The sequence below is a fragment of the Ictidomys tridecemlineatus genome, chromosome 1, assembly GCF_052094955.1.
Source record: "Ictidomys tridecemlineatus isolate mIctTri1 chromosome 1, mIctTri1.hap1, whole genome shotgun sequence".
Classification (NCBI taxonomy): domain Eukaryota; kingdom Metazoa; phylum Chordata; class Mammalia; order Rodentia; family Sciuridae; genus Ictidomys; species Ictidomys tridecemlineatus.
The window spans coordinates 181,470,599-181,485,525 of NC_135477.1; the positions used below are offsets into that span (position 1 = coordinate 181,470,599).

A 14,927-nucleotide genomic window follows, 5' to 3' on the forward strand; every position below is an offset into this window, starting at 1 on the left:
TTGGGAAGGACTGGCCCTCCTGGAGATACACACCAGCTCAACAAGTGGGAGTCTCCCAATCCAAGTTTCCCTAGGGGATGCTGGGTTGGGGTGGTGTGCATCTGTAGTCCCTGACACTTGGGAGGCTGTAGCAGGAGGAGCCTGAGCCCAGAAGCTGCAGACACTGCCTGGCCCAGGAGGGAGGGAAATATATATATATATATATATATATATATATATATATATATATATATATATATATATCTCCCAGGTGAAAGGAGATTAGGGGAAGGGTGGAGTCAAGCAGAAGTGTCTGGGTCCCCAAAAGAAATGGAGCACTCAGCATTGGCTCATAATGCAGAACCCAGACAAGTTCTGCTTGCCAACTCGATGAGATTTAATCAGCTCTGCCCCACCCACCCCTCCACAAAAGAGCCCTGCCCTGGTCTTCCTCCAGGCGAGAGGTAACTGCAGTCTGGAAGCCTCCCCAACTGTGACTCAGATGTACAAAATAAAATCTGTTCCCCGCAGCTCAGCAGGCACAGGACCCAGACCTCCCCCTCTGCCCTGCCCCAGCCCACCTTTCCAGTCTCATCTTCCATACTAGGGGCCACAATTTGCCCTCCCTGTCTCTGGCTCATCTTTAGGTGTCCCCAACTCAACCGTCCCAGGCACAGCGAAGTGTGTCCCCAGTGCCTAAGCATTCTGTGTGACATTGCTTAACAAGTATGCCTCGCATCACAGTGTTTGGAGAGTGCCTCGGGTGGCCCTCACGGATGCTGAGAATCCCATAACCGTCCCTTTGTCTCCCCCAGCAGCGCCAAGCACAGTGCCGGACGCCCAACGCACAGGAAGTGTTCGAAAACTGAGCTGGGGCGGGGGCGACAACAGTGCCCAGAGGGGGCGCCCAGCGCGCAAGGACTAGCAGGGAGAATAAGGTTCTCTCACAAACGCCAGGGTCACCCGGACAGGGGTCGGGGTCCCCGGAGCTGAGGGCTGGGCAGTCCTCTGCGCCCTCCGGAGCCGTGGCGGGGCTAGCAGAAGCCAGCGCTCCTGCTTTCCGGAGCCGCGCCACGAACTGGGCCACCCACCTCCAGCGCCCTCACCTTGTAAACCTTGCCGAAGGCGCCGTCGCCCAGCTCGCCCACGATCTCCCACACCTCGTTGGGGTCCAGGTCCCGGCGGACGTGCTCATATTCGCGGGATTTTCTCTTCTCGAAGGTAGACAGGCGCAGGATGCGGCGGAAATTGGCGAAAGCCATGGCCGGGGCGCGCGGGCCGGGGTCGAGGTGGCGCGGGCGCGGGCTCGGGTTCTGGCTGTGGCTCCGGCGCCGCGAGGAGGAGGGATAGCAGGACGCAGCGGCGCTGGGGATCTCCCAGATCCGCCCTTCCCCGCAGCCCGCCGGGTCAAGTGCGCCCTGGGCAACGTCGCGGCGGGAGCACCCGGAACCGCGCAGGCTGCCGCGTCCCCGCCCCACTCTGTCCAGTCCCCTGGCCGCCTCCCGAGCGCCCGCCCCGCTGCGCCGTGCCCCACGCGCAGCCCAGATCGCGAGCTCCCGGACGCTTTCGGGGACCCGGCCCCACGCCCGCCCTCCCTGCCGGCTCCACCTGCCGCTCCCCGGCAGCGCCCCGAGACCCCCTAATTGGCTGCGGGCGCTCCCCGGCTCCGCCCGTCGCCGCAGGGCACTCTGGAAACTGTAGTCCCCGCGCACTGCCCGCGGGGAGCCACCGGCTGGACTTTGGAGAGCTTGGGGAACCACTAAGCGAGTCGGTCCTGGATCCGAGGGGCCAGCTCCGTAGCTCCCCAGAATTTTATGGGAGCACGAGGGACAGCCATCGAGTTGAAAGTTTTCGAGCGTCCACTGATCGTTGTCAGTGCCAAGAAGGTGACCACATCAGTTCATGGAATTCGCTTCACCCTGCCAGGCTGTCCTGATCGTCCCCACTTTGCAGGTGGGGACGCCCGGTGGGCGAGGAAACACCCCAGGGCACGCACCGTGGCTACCAGTCCGCCGCGGGTTTCTCAGCCCAGTGCTGCCTCCTAGTGCGCAAACGCTGCGCCCCTGCAGCCGCAGTCAGGGGCGGGGGTTCTCGGCTCGGTCTAGCTTCTCGGGGTTCCCCCCAATTCCCGCACCCCACAAACCTGCCAGGTTCGAGGACTGGGAGCTCCATTGGATTTATTATCTCATGTTTCATGATTTCCTGTCTTTTTGATAAATAAAAACTTTCTTACTTGTTTCCCAGTTTAAATAAAAGATGAGCGCATTGCAGATGAAACCAAAGACCTCTTAGACCACCGTCGTCCTTGATCCTGGCGGTTGGACTCCCCGCACTGTTGCGGCTGCTACCTGCTTGTGACCTATAGACGATCAGCTAAAATCAAATGCTTTCACCTAAATCTACTAACTGGGTTCCTGGGGGCGCGGTTTATCATGACAACCCTCCCTCGTGAACAGGTCAGAGTCTGCGAATGTCACATCCAGCAGCCCCCACCTCCGGGAAGCATCCTCGTGGAGGTGGAGGTACTTTCCCCCCGTTCTTGGTGCTTGGAAAATATCCCTTGGGCAACGTAGGAGCAGCAAATTTGGAACTAAAGACGGTGGTGCCGCTAATGCTTATGCAAAGGGTGCCCTGGCTAAATGTTGCCAAGCAGTTCAAAATGTTCCCACCACCACTTCGTGCTCAGAACTTTCAAGAGTCTTATCACTAAAAGGAGGAAATGCCACCCAAGACTGTTTCCATTGAGTGGAACATGAACAAACCCAAAGGTCAACCTTGGGTTTCAGACCATATGACCAGCTGTAGTGCGGGCAGAGGGCCATTCCCCCATTGGGAGATGGGGTCTGGGGAGGCTGAGGCTCAGAGAGCTCCCATCAGCCCGATAGCTGGGGTGGGGGTGGGGGTGCCACCGGGATTCATCCAAAAATGTGCTAGGTGAAGGAAGATACCCCAAAGACTGCATTCTGTGACTGCATTAATATGAAATGTGTAGAGAAGGCCAAGTTCAGACAGACAGGAGACAGACGGTTGCCAGGGACTGGGTATGAAACAGGAGTAACTTGTAAGTGGAGGAGAGGGATCTTGGGGTGATCAAATGTTCTTCTAAAACTGGATTATAGTGACAATTTCTCAACTTGGTAAGTCTGCCCCAATTAACTTCCTTTTTTATTTTTTTGTAAATGACTAGATTTTATGATATGCAAATTATACCTCGAAATTTAAGGGAAAAGAGGTTCAACAGAATCCGAACGACTGCTTTGAAACAACTAATAACTTCTGTTAAGTAACCTGGGTGCCTTTGCCTTGCTAATCTGTCTTTTGTTAGAGGACCTCGCCTTGAACCCAGGATGAGTGAAGGAGAGAGCTGGACATTGTGTGTGTGTGTGTGTGTGTGTGTGTATTCTTGTCCTCTGTTTTCTGCAACAACTAGGAATTATCTGTTTGATAAATATTGTTGTCATTTGCATATCTTTAATTACTAATGAGTGTCTTCATAGTGTTTTATTAGAGTATTATAATTATGTATAACATTTAGGTTCATTTGGCAAAATTACTCATGCTAGGAATTTGATTTTTTTTGTGTGTGTGTGTGGAGCTAGGGATTGAACCCAGGACCTTGTACATTTGAGGTAAGCACTCTACCAACTGAGCTATGTCCCCAGCCCAGGAATTTGATTTCAATCGCTATTTCTTCATAATTTTGTTAGATGTTTAAATTTCAGCTTGACTTGCTTGTTCAGAGCATATTAGATTTCCTGTCTTACTTTTTGATTGAAGGAATTGTTTTTAGATGCTCTTTTTGGGTTTAGGCATTGCAAAGTCTTCTCCCAACCTCTCATCTATTACCTTTAGCCATAGTGTCTACTGGTGAACAAAGATAAGCTATATTGATGTTATCCAATCTATTTTTCCCCCATATGTTTTTCTGGAACTACATTCTAGCTTTAATTTAAAACTGATTTTTTTTTAATTTTTAAAAATCAACCTCCTGCAGCTTAATTTACGTTTAATAAAATGCACCTATTTAAAGAATAGTGTTCAGGCTGCAGCTATAGCTCAGTTGTGGAATACTTGCCCTGCATGAACAAGGCCCTGGGTTTCATCCCCAGCTCCACAAAATAAATAAATAAAGCATAGTGTTCAGTGAGTTTTGACAAGTCTACAGGGACACCACGTATATGCTCTTTGGTGTCTAGCTTTTTTGTGTGTGGGTTGCAATGCTAGGGATCAAAGCCAGTGCCTCCCACATGCAGGGCAAGGCTCTATCACTGAGCCACATCCTGGGCCTCAGCATAATGCTTTTGAGAGTCAGCATGGTGTTCAGTGTATAGGTGGTCCAGTCCTTTTCATTGCTAGGTAGTATTCCCTTTTATAGATATACCATGATGTGAATCCCCTCAACGGTTGTTTCATTCCTTCTTTATTTTTAATAAGTGGCTGTGAACATTTGCATGTGAGTCTGCATGGATATGTCAGGCTATAGGACACGCTGCTCTGAAATATGGCACGTTGGTGTTTGGAAAACAGCAGAAGCAGGAAGGTCACCCTCATCTGGCCCTTTCTCCCCAGAAGCAGGTCACAGAATCTTTGGGTGCCCTTTCCAGACCCAAAGGATAGGAGAGCTAAACACGCATGCGGCAGTAAGGATGGAAGAGACTTTCCTTGCTGAGCTGCCCCACGCATGGCCTGGCCGTCATGCCCCTGTAGGCCTGCAGTCACGTGTCTCTAGGGCTGTCCACTCTCCAAACCTAAGCCTAAAACCACACACATTTACCTATTTCTTCCGGTCTTCATTGGCTTAGGAAGACTCCCATATCCCATGAAGTGAACACTAAGTAACCTTTTGTCGCAGGGTCTCACCATGAACCCAGCGATGGATATTTCCCTACAGGTGGGTATTTCTGTTTTCCATGGGTGTGCTTAGGAGTACTGTTGCCGGGTCCCATGTTAAATGTGTGGTTAATTTTGTAAGAAATTATCCGGCTAATCTGCAGAGTAGTGAACTCTTGCTCTGTTGGAATCGTGGTGTTTCCATCTCCAAAAGAGAGGCGGGGGCTCCTGGGGCTCAGACAGCACTAGTCCTTTTAATTTTGGCGATTCTAGTGAGCGTGCAGTTGCATGGGGAAGCACTTGTGGTTTAGGTATGATGTCCCCCAAAAGCTCAGGTGTGACACTACAAGAAGGCTCGGAGGTGCAATGGTCAGACGGGGAGAGTGGATTAATCCCTGGTGGGGATGAGCCTCGTGGTGACCGTGTCAGGTGGGTGTGCCGCCTCTGAAACCCTGATCTCCAAATGAACTTTTCCTCTTCAAAATCGCTCTTGCCAGTTCTTTGGGTCGGGGAGATGGAAAAATTGACTGACACTCTCCACCAGGACTCTCACTCACACTCTCCTGCTTCCCTCCTTGCCACCCAGTGGGAGGTGGTTTCTCTCCAACACCAAACATTCTGGGTTCTCTGCAGACCCCAGCCGGGGGTCCCGCAACCCAGTTCAGTTCTGCGCCACCATCTGCCTGGAGCTGACCCCAGCCTAAGCCACACTTCCAGTGACTGCGGGGCGTGGAAACCCTACCAAAGGATCCTGGGCTGGGGCTGGGCTCAGAGGTGGAGCCTTGGCTGCTGTGCGCAAGGCCCTGGCTCCGTCCCCAGCACGAAATGAATAAATGGAGTGTTTTTTACTGTAGCAGAAACATAACTGTCCCGTGGCTGTGGTGGTGAGCTCATCTCTGAAGGCTCCACCATCTCTGGCTTCTGCCGCTTCTTGAACACAGTGTGCTTGTTCCTTACAGGTTTAATTTCCTTGAGAAATTATTTCTGAGGTCTCACTGGGCCCTTACAGAGAGGGCGTAGACCTACTGGGTGTGCACAGGCTTTCCTTCTGCACCACTGCTCTGGGAAACCGTGACCCACGGACTCCTTCAGTGCTGCCGTGATTTCACCCTTAGAGCTGTCAGTTGTTGGGGAGGAAGCTTGTCCCCACAGCCTGCTCTGCCGTGTTGATGACATCAGACCTGCTTTGAAACAGCTTAGATTATTTGTTCTTTGATGATTGGATAAAACCGTCTGAGCCAGGTCTTTGCTCAGCACCTCTTTGAGCCTATCCTTTGGGTACCTGGTTATTGTTAGTGATGGGTTAGGTTGAACTCCATCACGAGCCAGTCCTGGCAGAGTGTCTCCTGTATCTTGCTCCTGCTGTCCAGTGCGGAAGCACCAGCCCTCTGTGGCCAGTGAGCACTTGGAGTGTAACTCATCTGCACTGAGAATTAAAGAAGTGCCAAACAGACACAGGATTATAATTTCTAAAAAATATTGATTACAACTTGAAACATATTGGACACACTGGGTTAAATAAAATATTATTAAAAGTATTTTCACTTGTTTTAAATTTGGAAAATAAGGGGGAAATCGTTGTTTTTCCCCCATTTTTTGCAGTACTGGCAATAGAACTCAGGCCCTTGCACAAGCTGGACAAGTGCTGGACCATACCACTAAGCTACCTCCATCCCTAGCCCTTGCTATTTTGTTTATTTATTTGCTGTCCTGGGGATTGAACCCAGGGCTTCGTGCATGCTAGGCAAGTGCTCTACCACTGGGCTGCATCTCCAGCCCCTTTTTATTTAATTTTGAAACAGAATCTTGATAAATTGCCCGGGCTGGACTTGAACTTGCAATCCCCCTGCCTCAGCCTCCCAAGTAGCTGGGATTATAGGCATGCACCACCACACCTGCTAGAAAAAAATTTAATTACCCATGACTCAAACTTGGGGCTTATATTATACATTTATTGGATGAAGTTTCATAGTAAAAAGTTGTGCATAATATTCTTATATATATTTTAATATTTTATATCATTAGTTGTTTTTTTTTCATTCTTAATTTTTAAAATCTTCTTTGCCCTTTCTTATCACACTTGTAAAAGTTTGTCTCCTTTTATTGGTCTTTTTCTGAAAGAGCTTTTATTCTAGATCTAACTGGTAGTTTCATATAAAATACAGGATACAGAGGGATATGTTAATGCTCTGGGGATAAATCTGTAAAACCAGAATGTTCTCATCTACATGACAATCTGGACGCTTCAAGAAATAAACTGTAAGAGAAAGATGAAAGAGAAGTAAAAAAAGAACAAGAAAAACGAGAACAGAAGGAGCGTTGTAACCAATACATAGATCTGTTTAGGTTCCTGACTTTAAAAATCACCTATTAAAACTCAGAATCAACAATTAAGACCATTTGAATGTCCCCTGGATATCTGATGCCATTTAGGAATGATTCATGTTCATTTTTTTTTAAAAAAAATATGTATTTTCTAGATGTTGATGGACCTTTATTTTATTCATTTATTTATATTTGGAGCTGAGAATCGAACCCAGTGCCTCGCACCGGCCAGGCAAGGGCGCTACCGCTGAGCCCAGCCTGAGCCCCAGCCGAGCCCCGCTTCTGTTCATTTTGTGTTCTGATAGTGGCCACCAGTTATGTTGAAAGATGAAGAAGTCCCTCTTTTTCAAATACATATTCAGATATTTACAGATGAGCTCTTCTGTCTGGGTTTTGCTTCAAAATAGCCCCTCGGTGGTGGCAGAGCGAGACTGTCCTGGCTCTGATGGTCAGGTGGGCGCTGCCCACACCACTGGCTATGCCTGGTGTGTCCATTATAAAAAATAAAAGCTGGGGACAGGGATGAGGTGTGGGGGGGACGAGGTGGCTCAGTGGCAGTGCGCGTGCTTAGCCCCCGTGTGGCCCTGCGTCCCTTGTCACCAGTGGAGAAAGAGAAGGAGCAGCCTGAGGCTGGCCGGGTGGCCTTCCTGGTCCCCTCTCTGGCAGGACCTCCTGCTGAAGCTCTGTCCGCCGTCTCCCTTTTTCTGGTGGCTTCCTGCCTCACCTGCTCCTCTGACCTGCGCTCTGGATCCAAGTCCTTCCCTGGGCCTTATGTGGCTGACCACGCCCTGGGTCCCTCTGGTACTTGGTGTGGTTCTCCATGTCCCTCCTGTCGGCTGTCCGGGCAGCAGGGCACAGCACACCTTTGCGAGGTGGCACATCTGCTGTGCGCTGCTAAGCCGCCCGATTCCCTTTCAGGAGGCTGTTTTAGTGTCAGAGGGGTCATCGTGGTAACAAGAGAGTGGGGACAATGATACCCAGAGCAGAGCCAGAGGTGGAAAGAAGTGGTTTACCTTCATCCCCGGGCGTGTCCCCTGCTGTGGCCAGACCTGCTCAGAGGCCCTGCCCAACGTTCCAGTTCCGAGGCGGAACCCTCCATTCTGTTTCAGGCCACCAGAGCCGCTGGCTGCAAGGGGCCGAGATGAAACTGAAACAAGGGTCCTTCCTGTGGTACCTCTACCTGGACAAGATATACTGCCTACTGTCCCTGCGGAACGTGAAGGCGCTGGTGGAGTACTTCTACCTGCTGGACGTGCACCGCAGAAACACCTTGAACGGTCCGTGCCGCCCGCAGGCTCCCCTTCTGGCTGGTGGCTGATGCCCAGGCAAACTCAGAGCCAGGAAACACTGAGCGAGCACTTGTCCTCTTCCAGAGGACACACAGACAGGAATGGCCAACCGAGAGCTGAGACGGGTGGCTGTTTGTAGGGACTGGGGGAGCAGGCCGGGGACAAGTCCACCCACTACTAATGGGTGGTCCACCCAACACGCTATGGTAGTTGGAAGCATCTGCTTCAAGGCTGCTACCTAGAAGTACAGGGGATCCCAGGCTGGGGTGTACTCAGTGGCAGGGCACAGGAGTCCTGGGTTGGGTCCCCAGCGCGTGTGCACTCACCAAGGAGTCCACCTCAGAGGGGACCATGCTTAGCACAGTGCCTGGCACAGCTGGTGACTTAAGGAAGGGTCGTGGTTATTGTGAGTATTATTGGAGGCCAAGGCCCCTGTCAGCAAGACTCTCCTTCTAGCCTGTCCAGTGGGAGCTGGTGTCAGATGGTCCAGTGACCCTTCTGGTGCTGCTTGTGAGTGACCAGAGAACACCGATGGTCCCAGTCCTGCCATTGAGCCCACGAACTAAGAGAGACCCATTAAAACACCTTTTTAGCATTGAGTAAAAAATCAGTTATCCCATCCTCGAGTGCACCCCCAAACTCAAGAGACTGACATCATTCGTAAGAAGGGTGTCCCCCAGTTGAGATTTCCAAGAATTCATTTAATTTTAAAAAGCAAATGATAAAGGGGCTTGGGACTCGATGGAGAAGCAGGTGCCTAGCTAGCACAAGGCCCCAGGCCCCAGGCTGAATACAGCATGGCGGAAATAACAAAATCAAGAGAGAACAGCTTCTCCTCACAGCCTAGCGCCTAGCTCTGCCACTCAGCTGCCACCAGGCATCCTCGGGTTCCCCCCTGACGTAGCAGTTGAGGTTCGTATGTTGCCAAGTCTGCAGAGAAGGCAGCTGTGGGCTCCCTGGCTGTGCACCAGGCCCGAGGCGAAGACCCAGGGCTTTCTGACTCCACAGCCCACCTGGGTCTCTGGACCGTTTGCTGGGTGGTCTGGTCTCCATAGTAACCAATCATGCCTGGAAGATACACACCTGAGGTCAAGCCAGGAACACTTTGGCTTGAAAGGCTGAAGTCGTGACCCTAAAGCTCACCTGGGGTGCCAGGGTTGACCTGAGTCCTCGGAGCCCAGTGGCCAGAGTCAGCTGGTTTCAAAACTGCATTTATTAAGTAGCTATTAGGTCCCGCGGGAAACCTTTCCCAGGGAGCAAGCACCCAACATCACCTTGGGCGGCTCCCTGCTGTTCAGACCTGGTGGGGCATGGAAAGGAGACCAGGAGGCCATGGAGACCCCCAGATCCTGACGTTGTGACGGTGGGTTCTCTGTGCTCTTAGCTTCAGTGGGACTCTAGATGACAAGGAAGGGCTCACATACTCATGGAACCAAGAGGTGGTTTCTTTTTTGGGGGGTGGGGGGCTACTGGGGATTGAACTCAGGGCACTCGGCCACTGAGCCCCGTCTCTAGCCCTATTTTGTATTTATTTAGAGACAGGGGCTCACTGAGTTGCTGAGCATCTCGGTTTTTGCTGAGGCTGGCTTTCAACTTGTGATCCTCCTGTCTCAGCCTCCCGAGCTGCTGGGATCACAGGTGTGTGTCACCGCACCTGGCTCAGGATGTGGTTTCTGTAACCAACAGGCAAGGGGGGGATTACACATTGACAGGTTCACGTGAAAATTCCTCATTGTGACTGTGGACAGCCACACACACTGCATACGTGAATGGCCCGCTGTTAACCCATCCTGTGCTCACCAGGACCCGAGGCCCAGGGGCGGCACGGCATGTGGGGCCTCCTCTCGTGTCTACACCACGGTGATTTATCCTGTCTGACTGAATGTGCTTTAATTCATGCACAGAAGATCCGGCTCCACTGTGAAGGGGCAAGGCTGTAGAGTCCCGTCCACCCCATGGGAAGCCCAGCTCTGCCACTCAGCTGCCACCAGTCACATCCCCTGGGAGTGCAGAAATGTGGACCCAGCCTTGCCCGTGTTTCCTGAGTCAGAATCTGTGCTTATAAGCCCCCAAGTGGCTGGAACGCCCATTGAGGGGGTGGTGCCTTTTTCCCTGTAAGGCTGCGGGAGGTCACCGAGGTGTGGTGTGTTAAATGCCCTGCGTGTCTGATGGCCACAAGGTCTGCTCCCTTCTCGTCCCAGCCAAACACGTCTGCTTATGTATCCTTGAGGGTCATCGATACTTTTCTAGAAGAGGAATTTTTTAAGTTCCTTTGATTTTAATTATCTCAAAATAAAGGCCCAGGTAAAATGTTGGCATCTCCCAGAGAGAATTAAACTGTCCCTCCCAGGTAGGAGCACACTGTGCCTGTGTGTGTGTGACCTTGCCTCCATGCCAGGGACAGGGACTTCTACAGCTCGGAGCACGTGGCTGGGGTCAGCCCTGACCATAGCCTCCTTCTCCACGCCTCCGGGCCCAATGCTTGTCCACACAGCTCAAGAGAGTGTGGGCCCAAGGGGCTGTGGGAGGAATTGGGGAAGCCAGAACCAACATCCCATCATTCTCCTGCCCATGCAGTGGGCACCGGGCATCCCTGCCGTCCAGGAGGCCCCCAGCTGCTGATGTTTGCAGCTGCTCTGGACCGACCCTCTCTTGACCGCCCTTCACAGATGTGCTCTTCTTCCACTTCCTCTGCCACATCACCAACTTGAAACCGAGACAGATCAAGATGGTATTCGACATGCTGGACTGGAACGCCATGGGCGAGATTGGCTTCGAGCAGTTCTACATGTTGGTTTGCATTCTGCTGTCACACCAGGCAAGTATCGAACGAGGCCGGCCTGAGGAGGCTGAGCTGGCCGCTGCCTCCACCTGGCTGCTGCCTGCCCTTGGCCACAGGTAGCACTTTCTAGTTTTCCCTCCTTTCACTACAAACTAGAGGAAGGAAAAAGGAGGGGGTGTGACTTTAGCTCCTGGATGATCTGTCCAGAACCTGCAGGTCTGCGCCATGCCCCAGGCGGCCCTGCCCACCTGCAGCCCTCCCACAACCCACCTCCTCTCACCTCGGCCCCACCCGCCTGCCGCCCTTGAGGGCTCTCCATCAGTGACCTCCAGTGCCCCGCCAGCTTTCTGCCCAGAGTTTTCTGCAGGATCAATGAAGGGAGGGGCTTCCTCGGAGGTCCGGCTGCTCCACGTCCAGTTCTGTGGACTTGCACCTTTCCACTCCTTGAAAGGGACCTTGGGTAGTCAGCCCCACCCAGTGCCACCGTGTTCCCCAGGGTCTCCTGGGTGAGGCAGTGGGCTGCTGTAGCTGCAGGATGGCCAGCTGATGTCTCCTGCGGGGTGCAGCCCCTCGCATGCAGCCCTCCAGGGAAGGTGCCGACTGAACAAGCCCGGGGCCGCTGGGTGTGGAAGGCAGGCCAACCTGTTCCTGTCTTACATATTTCTCTCAAAACAGAACCATCTGGAAGAACAGTTCATGTACCGCCATTCTCGGCCTGTGTTCGACCTGCTAGATCTGGACGGGGACCTGAAGATCGGCCCCGACAACTTCTGCATGTACAGATTCCTCTTCAACATCGAGAAACAGGAGCTCAAAGAACTCTTCCACGACTTCGACATCACGGGCGACCATGTGAGTGCAGCACCCTGTGCTGGGCTGCGTCTGGACCCCAGCCCCCCACGCGCCTGGCTGGGCAGGGCAGGGGAGAATGCAGCCCAAGGCCTGGGTCTGGATCCGAAACTGGGGGATAGGGGCACGGCTCCTGGAGGCAGGGATGGGCTCGTGCCACATGGTGGACCTGGAAGCCCCCCTGCAAGGTGAGAGTACGCGTGTCACAGGGTGGCACTGGCTGGGAAAGGCTTATAGATCTGAACTAGCAGAAAGGGGGAATTCTAGGATGGGGTCCAAAGAGCAAAGTCCTAAGCAGGTCATGGTGGAGATGGTGAGGTTGAGGGGGTCCCTGCTGGGCACACAGGGAAGCTGAGGTGGAAAAGGCTGGATCATGCTAGGAAGAGCCCTGGGGGCTGCCCAAGCATCTGCCCTTGACCCTTGTCCCCCTAAGAGTCCACAGAGGCGCTCTTCCTGGGCACTAACTGATATCACACTACAACCATGTCCTAATCACTGCGCCCGAGTTTCCAAACTTCTAAATACGATAATAAGCCTATTGTCATGCTAGAAAGTAGCCAACCTTCCTGAAATAATTTCTTTTTTTCTCCCAACTGAAGCGTCTTAATTACAAGGAATTTAAGCTGTATACAATCTTCTCCACGGACAAATCCCAGAATAAAGGGAAGGAGAAAAAGAACTTGAAATCGAAATCCTCGCTAATGAAGAAAGTGTTCCAACAAGTTGGCATGAGCCATAAGAGTCTCTTGGAAAAAATGAGATCCAGAAGTAGAGAATATCATTAAAATGACAGTTGTCACATGTCTAAGAATAAATATGAGCATTCACGCAGGCCTCGCTGTCCACTTCCATACACGGAGGGTCCAGGTGAACTCTGCTCAGTTGGCAGGATTGGCAGTTCTGGGGTGCCAGGACAGAGCCCGGGGCCGTGCACCCCAACTAGCGGCAGCCCAACCTCTGTCCTTCTGCTGACAGGGCTGCTCTTGAGATCAGCTCTGCTCACTAGGGCCCTGTGTGTGTGTTCAGGGTGACCAACACTTCCTGGAGCCAGGCGGCTGCAGGGCAGAGCTCCCCTGATCTCTGCTGCCAGGTCCAACCCTCACACCTCTACTCTCCCCTTCCTTAGGTCTAGACCCCTAGATGCCAGGCTGCACACTGGCCAGGGGTGATGTGCCTCCGTGTCAAGAGTTGACTCTAAGAACATGGAGGTTGTCTTGTTCTTTTCTTTTCTTTTATTTCTTTCTTTCTCTCTCTCTCTCTCTCTCTCTCTCTCTTTCTTTCAAGACAGGGTCTCAGTATGTTATGCAGGCTGGTCTCCAACACCTGGACTCCAGGGATCCTCCAGCCCCAGCCTCCCTGGTGCTGGACTCTGGGCGAGTGTCACTGCCTGGCTCAGCTGTGTTCTCAGAACCCGAACTACTCTCTGATGAGTTAAGTGTTGACTAGAGTAATCATGGCATGCCCTGTATACTTTTAATTCTTGTGTAATTAATGCTTTGAATAATTTGAAAGTATTTTTGGCATTAGGCTTGTGACACCTCCCTGGCTGACTGGATCATGACTTTAGTAATGGCAGCTGTCTATAATATGCTTGCTATGGGGTGAGCAGTGACTCACATGACCTATGTATTTTTTTTTCCGGTACTGGGGATGAACCCCCTAGGGTGCTCTATCACTGAGCTTACATCCCCAGCACTTTTAAAATTCTGAGACAGGGGCTTGCTAAATTGCCCACACTGCCCTTGAACTTGAGATCCTCTTGCCTCATCCTTCCAGATAGCTGGGATTACAGGCCAGGCCACCATGCTGGCTTTGTTTAGCCTTTAAACCCTGTCAATCAGGTGTCATTACCATCAATTTATAGATGAGGAAATTGAGGCCTAGAGATTAAGAACCTTACCCAAGAACACATGGCTCATGCTGGCAGAGCCAGGGCTCAAATTCAAGGTCAACTAAGCCAACCTGTCTTACCAGCAGGGATCTCAGTAACTCACTTCCTTTTAGCAGATTCTGTTTAAGTTTAAAGCTAGCAACTCATTGGGTCAGAAATCTCACCTGCTTAATGTTAATTACAACTCTTACCACAAATCTCTGAGGAACAAGTTTTGGGAGTGAAGAAATATAGGTCGTTTACTATAAACCAAGGATTTCTTATGGACACATTAAGTAATGCTGACCTGAAGGCCAGTTCAAGCAGTTCCACCATGGAAGGTCAAATTGGATCACAAGGTGTCAGGAGCAACTGGCAAGAACACTGCCCGCTGGAGACTGTCATCATTCCTCCATCAAACTGGTACTAGGAACTGTTAATTTCTGTGAATCCTCTCCATATTTCCTCTATTAGACATGGTTTTCTTATTACATTTCTTTTAGTTCTAGATGGTCATGATCCTTTATTTATTTTATGTGGTGCTGAGGATTGAACCCTGTGCTTCACACATGCGAGGCACCACTGAGCCCCAGCCCGAGCCCTAGAAAGAGGGTTTTGATAACATACCTGTGACTACACTCAATGTCATTGTCAGCAAAAAGATCTTCTCTTTCTCGCAATGGTACCATAAAAACTGGATGGAACTAGCATAAAAAAACCAGCTGCAGTCACATCTGTTTCCCACATAGGGACAATAGCATCTCTCTCCTAGAGTTAACACCCAAAAGATGCACCGCCTCACAGCAGCGCCTTCCTTCCTGACCCGAGGTCCATCTGTGCCTCATCACCTCCCAAGGCCAACAGCTGCACCTCGCCCTGCTCCCCAGCCCTTGCCCCCCAGCTTCTCACTCCCCAGCCCTTGCCCCCCACTTCTTGCTCCCCAGCTCCTCACACCTGCACGCATAGCCCTCCAGCTCCGCCTCTTCTGGATCAGCCTCCAAGG

General features: G+C 51.8%; 2 protein-coding genes across 2 annotated transcripts in view; one reads left to right on the forward strand and one right to left on the reverse strand.

Moving 5' to 3' along the window:
* Stk10 (serine/threonine kinase 10) overlaps positions 1 to 1,562 on the reverse strand; it is a 110,021-nt gene extending 108,459 nt beyond the window's left edge. The window contains exon 1 of the mRNA XM_013362337.4: positions 1,086 to 1,562. Coding sequence (XP_013217791.1) covers positions 1,086 to 1,241 — 156 coding nt within the window. The 5' untranslated portion in view covers positions 1,242 to 1,562. The remainder of the gene's footprint in view (positions 1 to 1,085) is intronic.
* Positions 1,563 to 8,197: 6,635 nt separating this feature from the next.
* Efcab9 (EF-hand calcium binding domain 9) lies at positions 8,198 to 12,886 on the forward strand. Its single transcript, XM_021732306.3, has 4 exons — positions 8,198 to 8,411; positions 11,093 to 11,241; positions 11,881 to 12,057; positions 12,654 to 12,886. Exons 1-4 carry the CDS (start codon positions 8,276 to 8,278, stop codon positions 12,837 to 12,839), a joined length of 648 nt encoding a protein of 215 aa, XP_021587981.1. The 5' UTR covers positions 8,198 to 8,275; the 3' UTR covers positions 12,840 to 12,886.
* Positions 12,887 to 14,927: the final 2,041 nt, after the last annotated feature.

Coding starts and splice junctions, on each gene's coding strand:
- Efcab9 (XM_021732306.3), top strand. CDS start 8,276: ATGAAACTGAAACAAGGGTCCTTCCTGTGGTACCTCTACCTGGACAAG. Junction 11,242..11,880: donor GCATTCTGCTGTCACACCAG/GCAAGTATCGAA, acceptor CTCTCAAAACAG/AACCATCTGGAAGAACAGTT. Junction 12,058..12,653: donor TCGACATCACGGGCGACCAT/GTGAGTGCAGCA, acceptor TCCCAACTGAAG/CGTCTTAATTACAAGGAATT.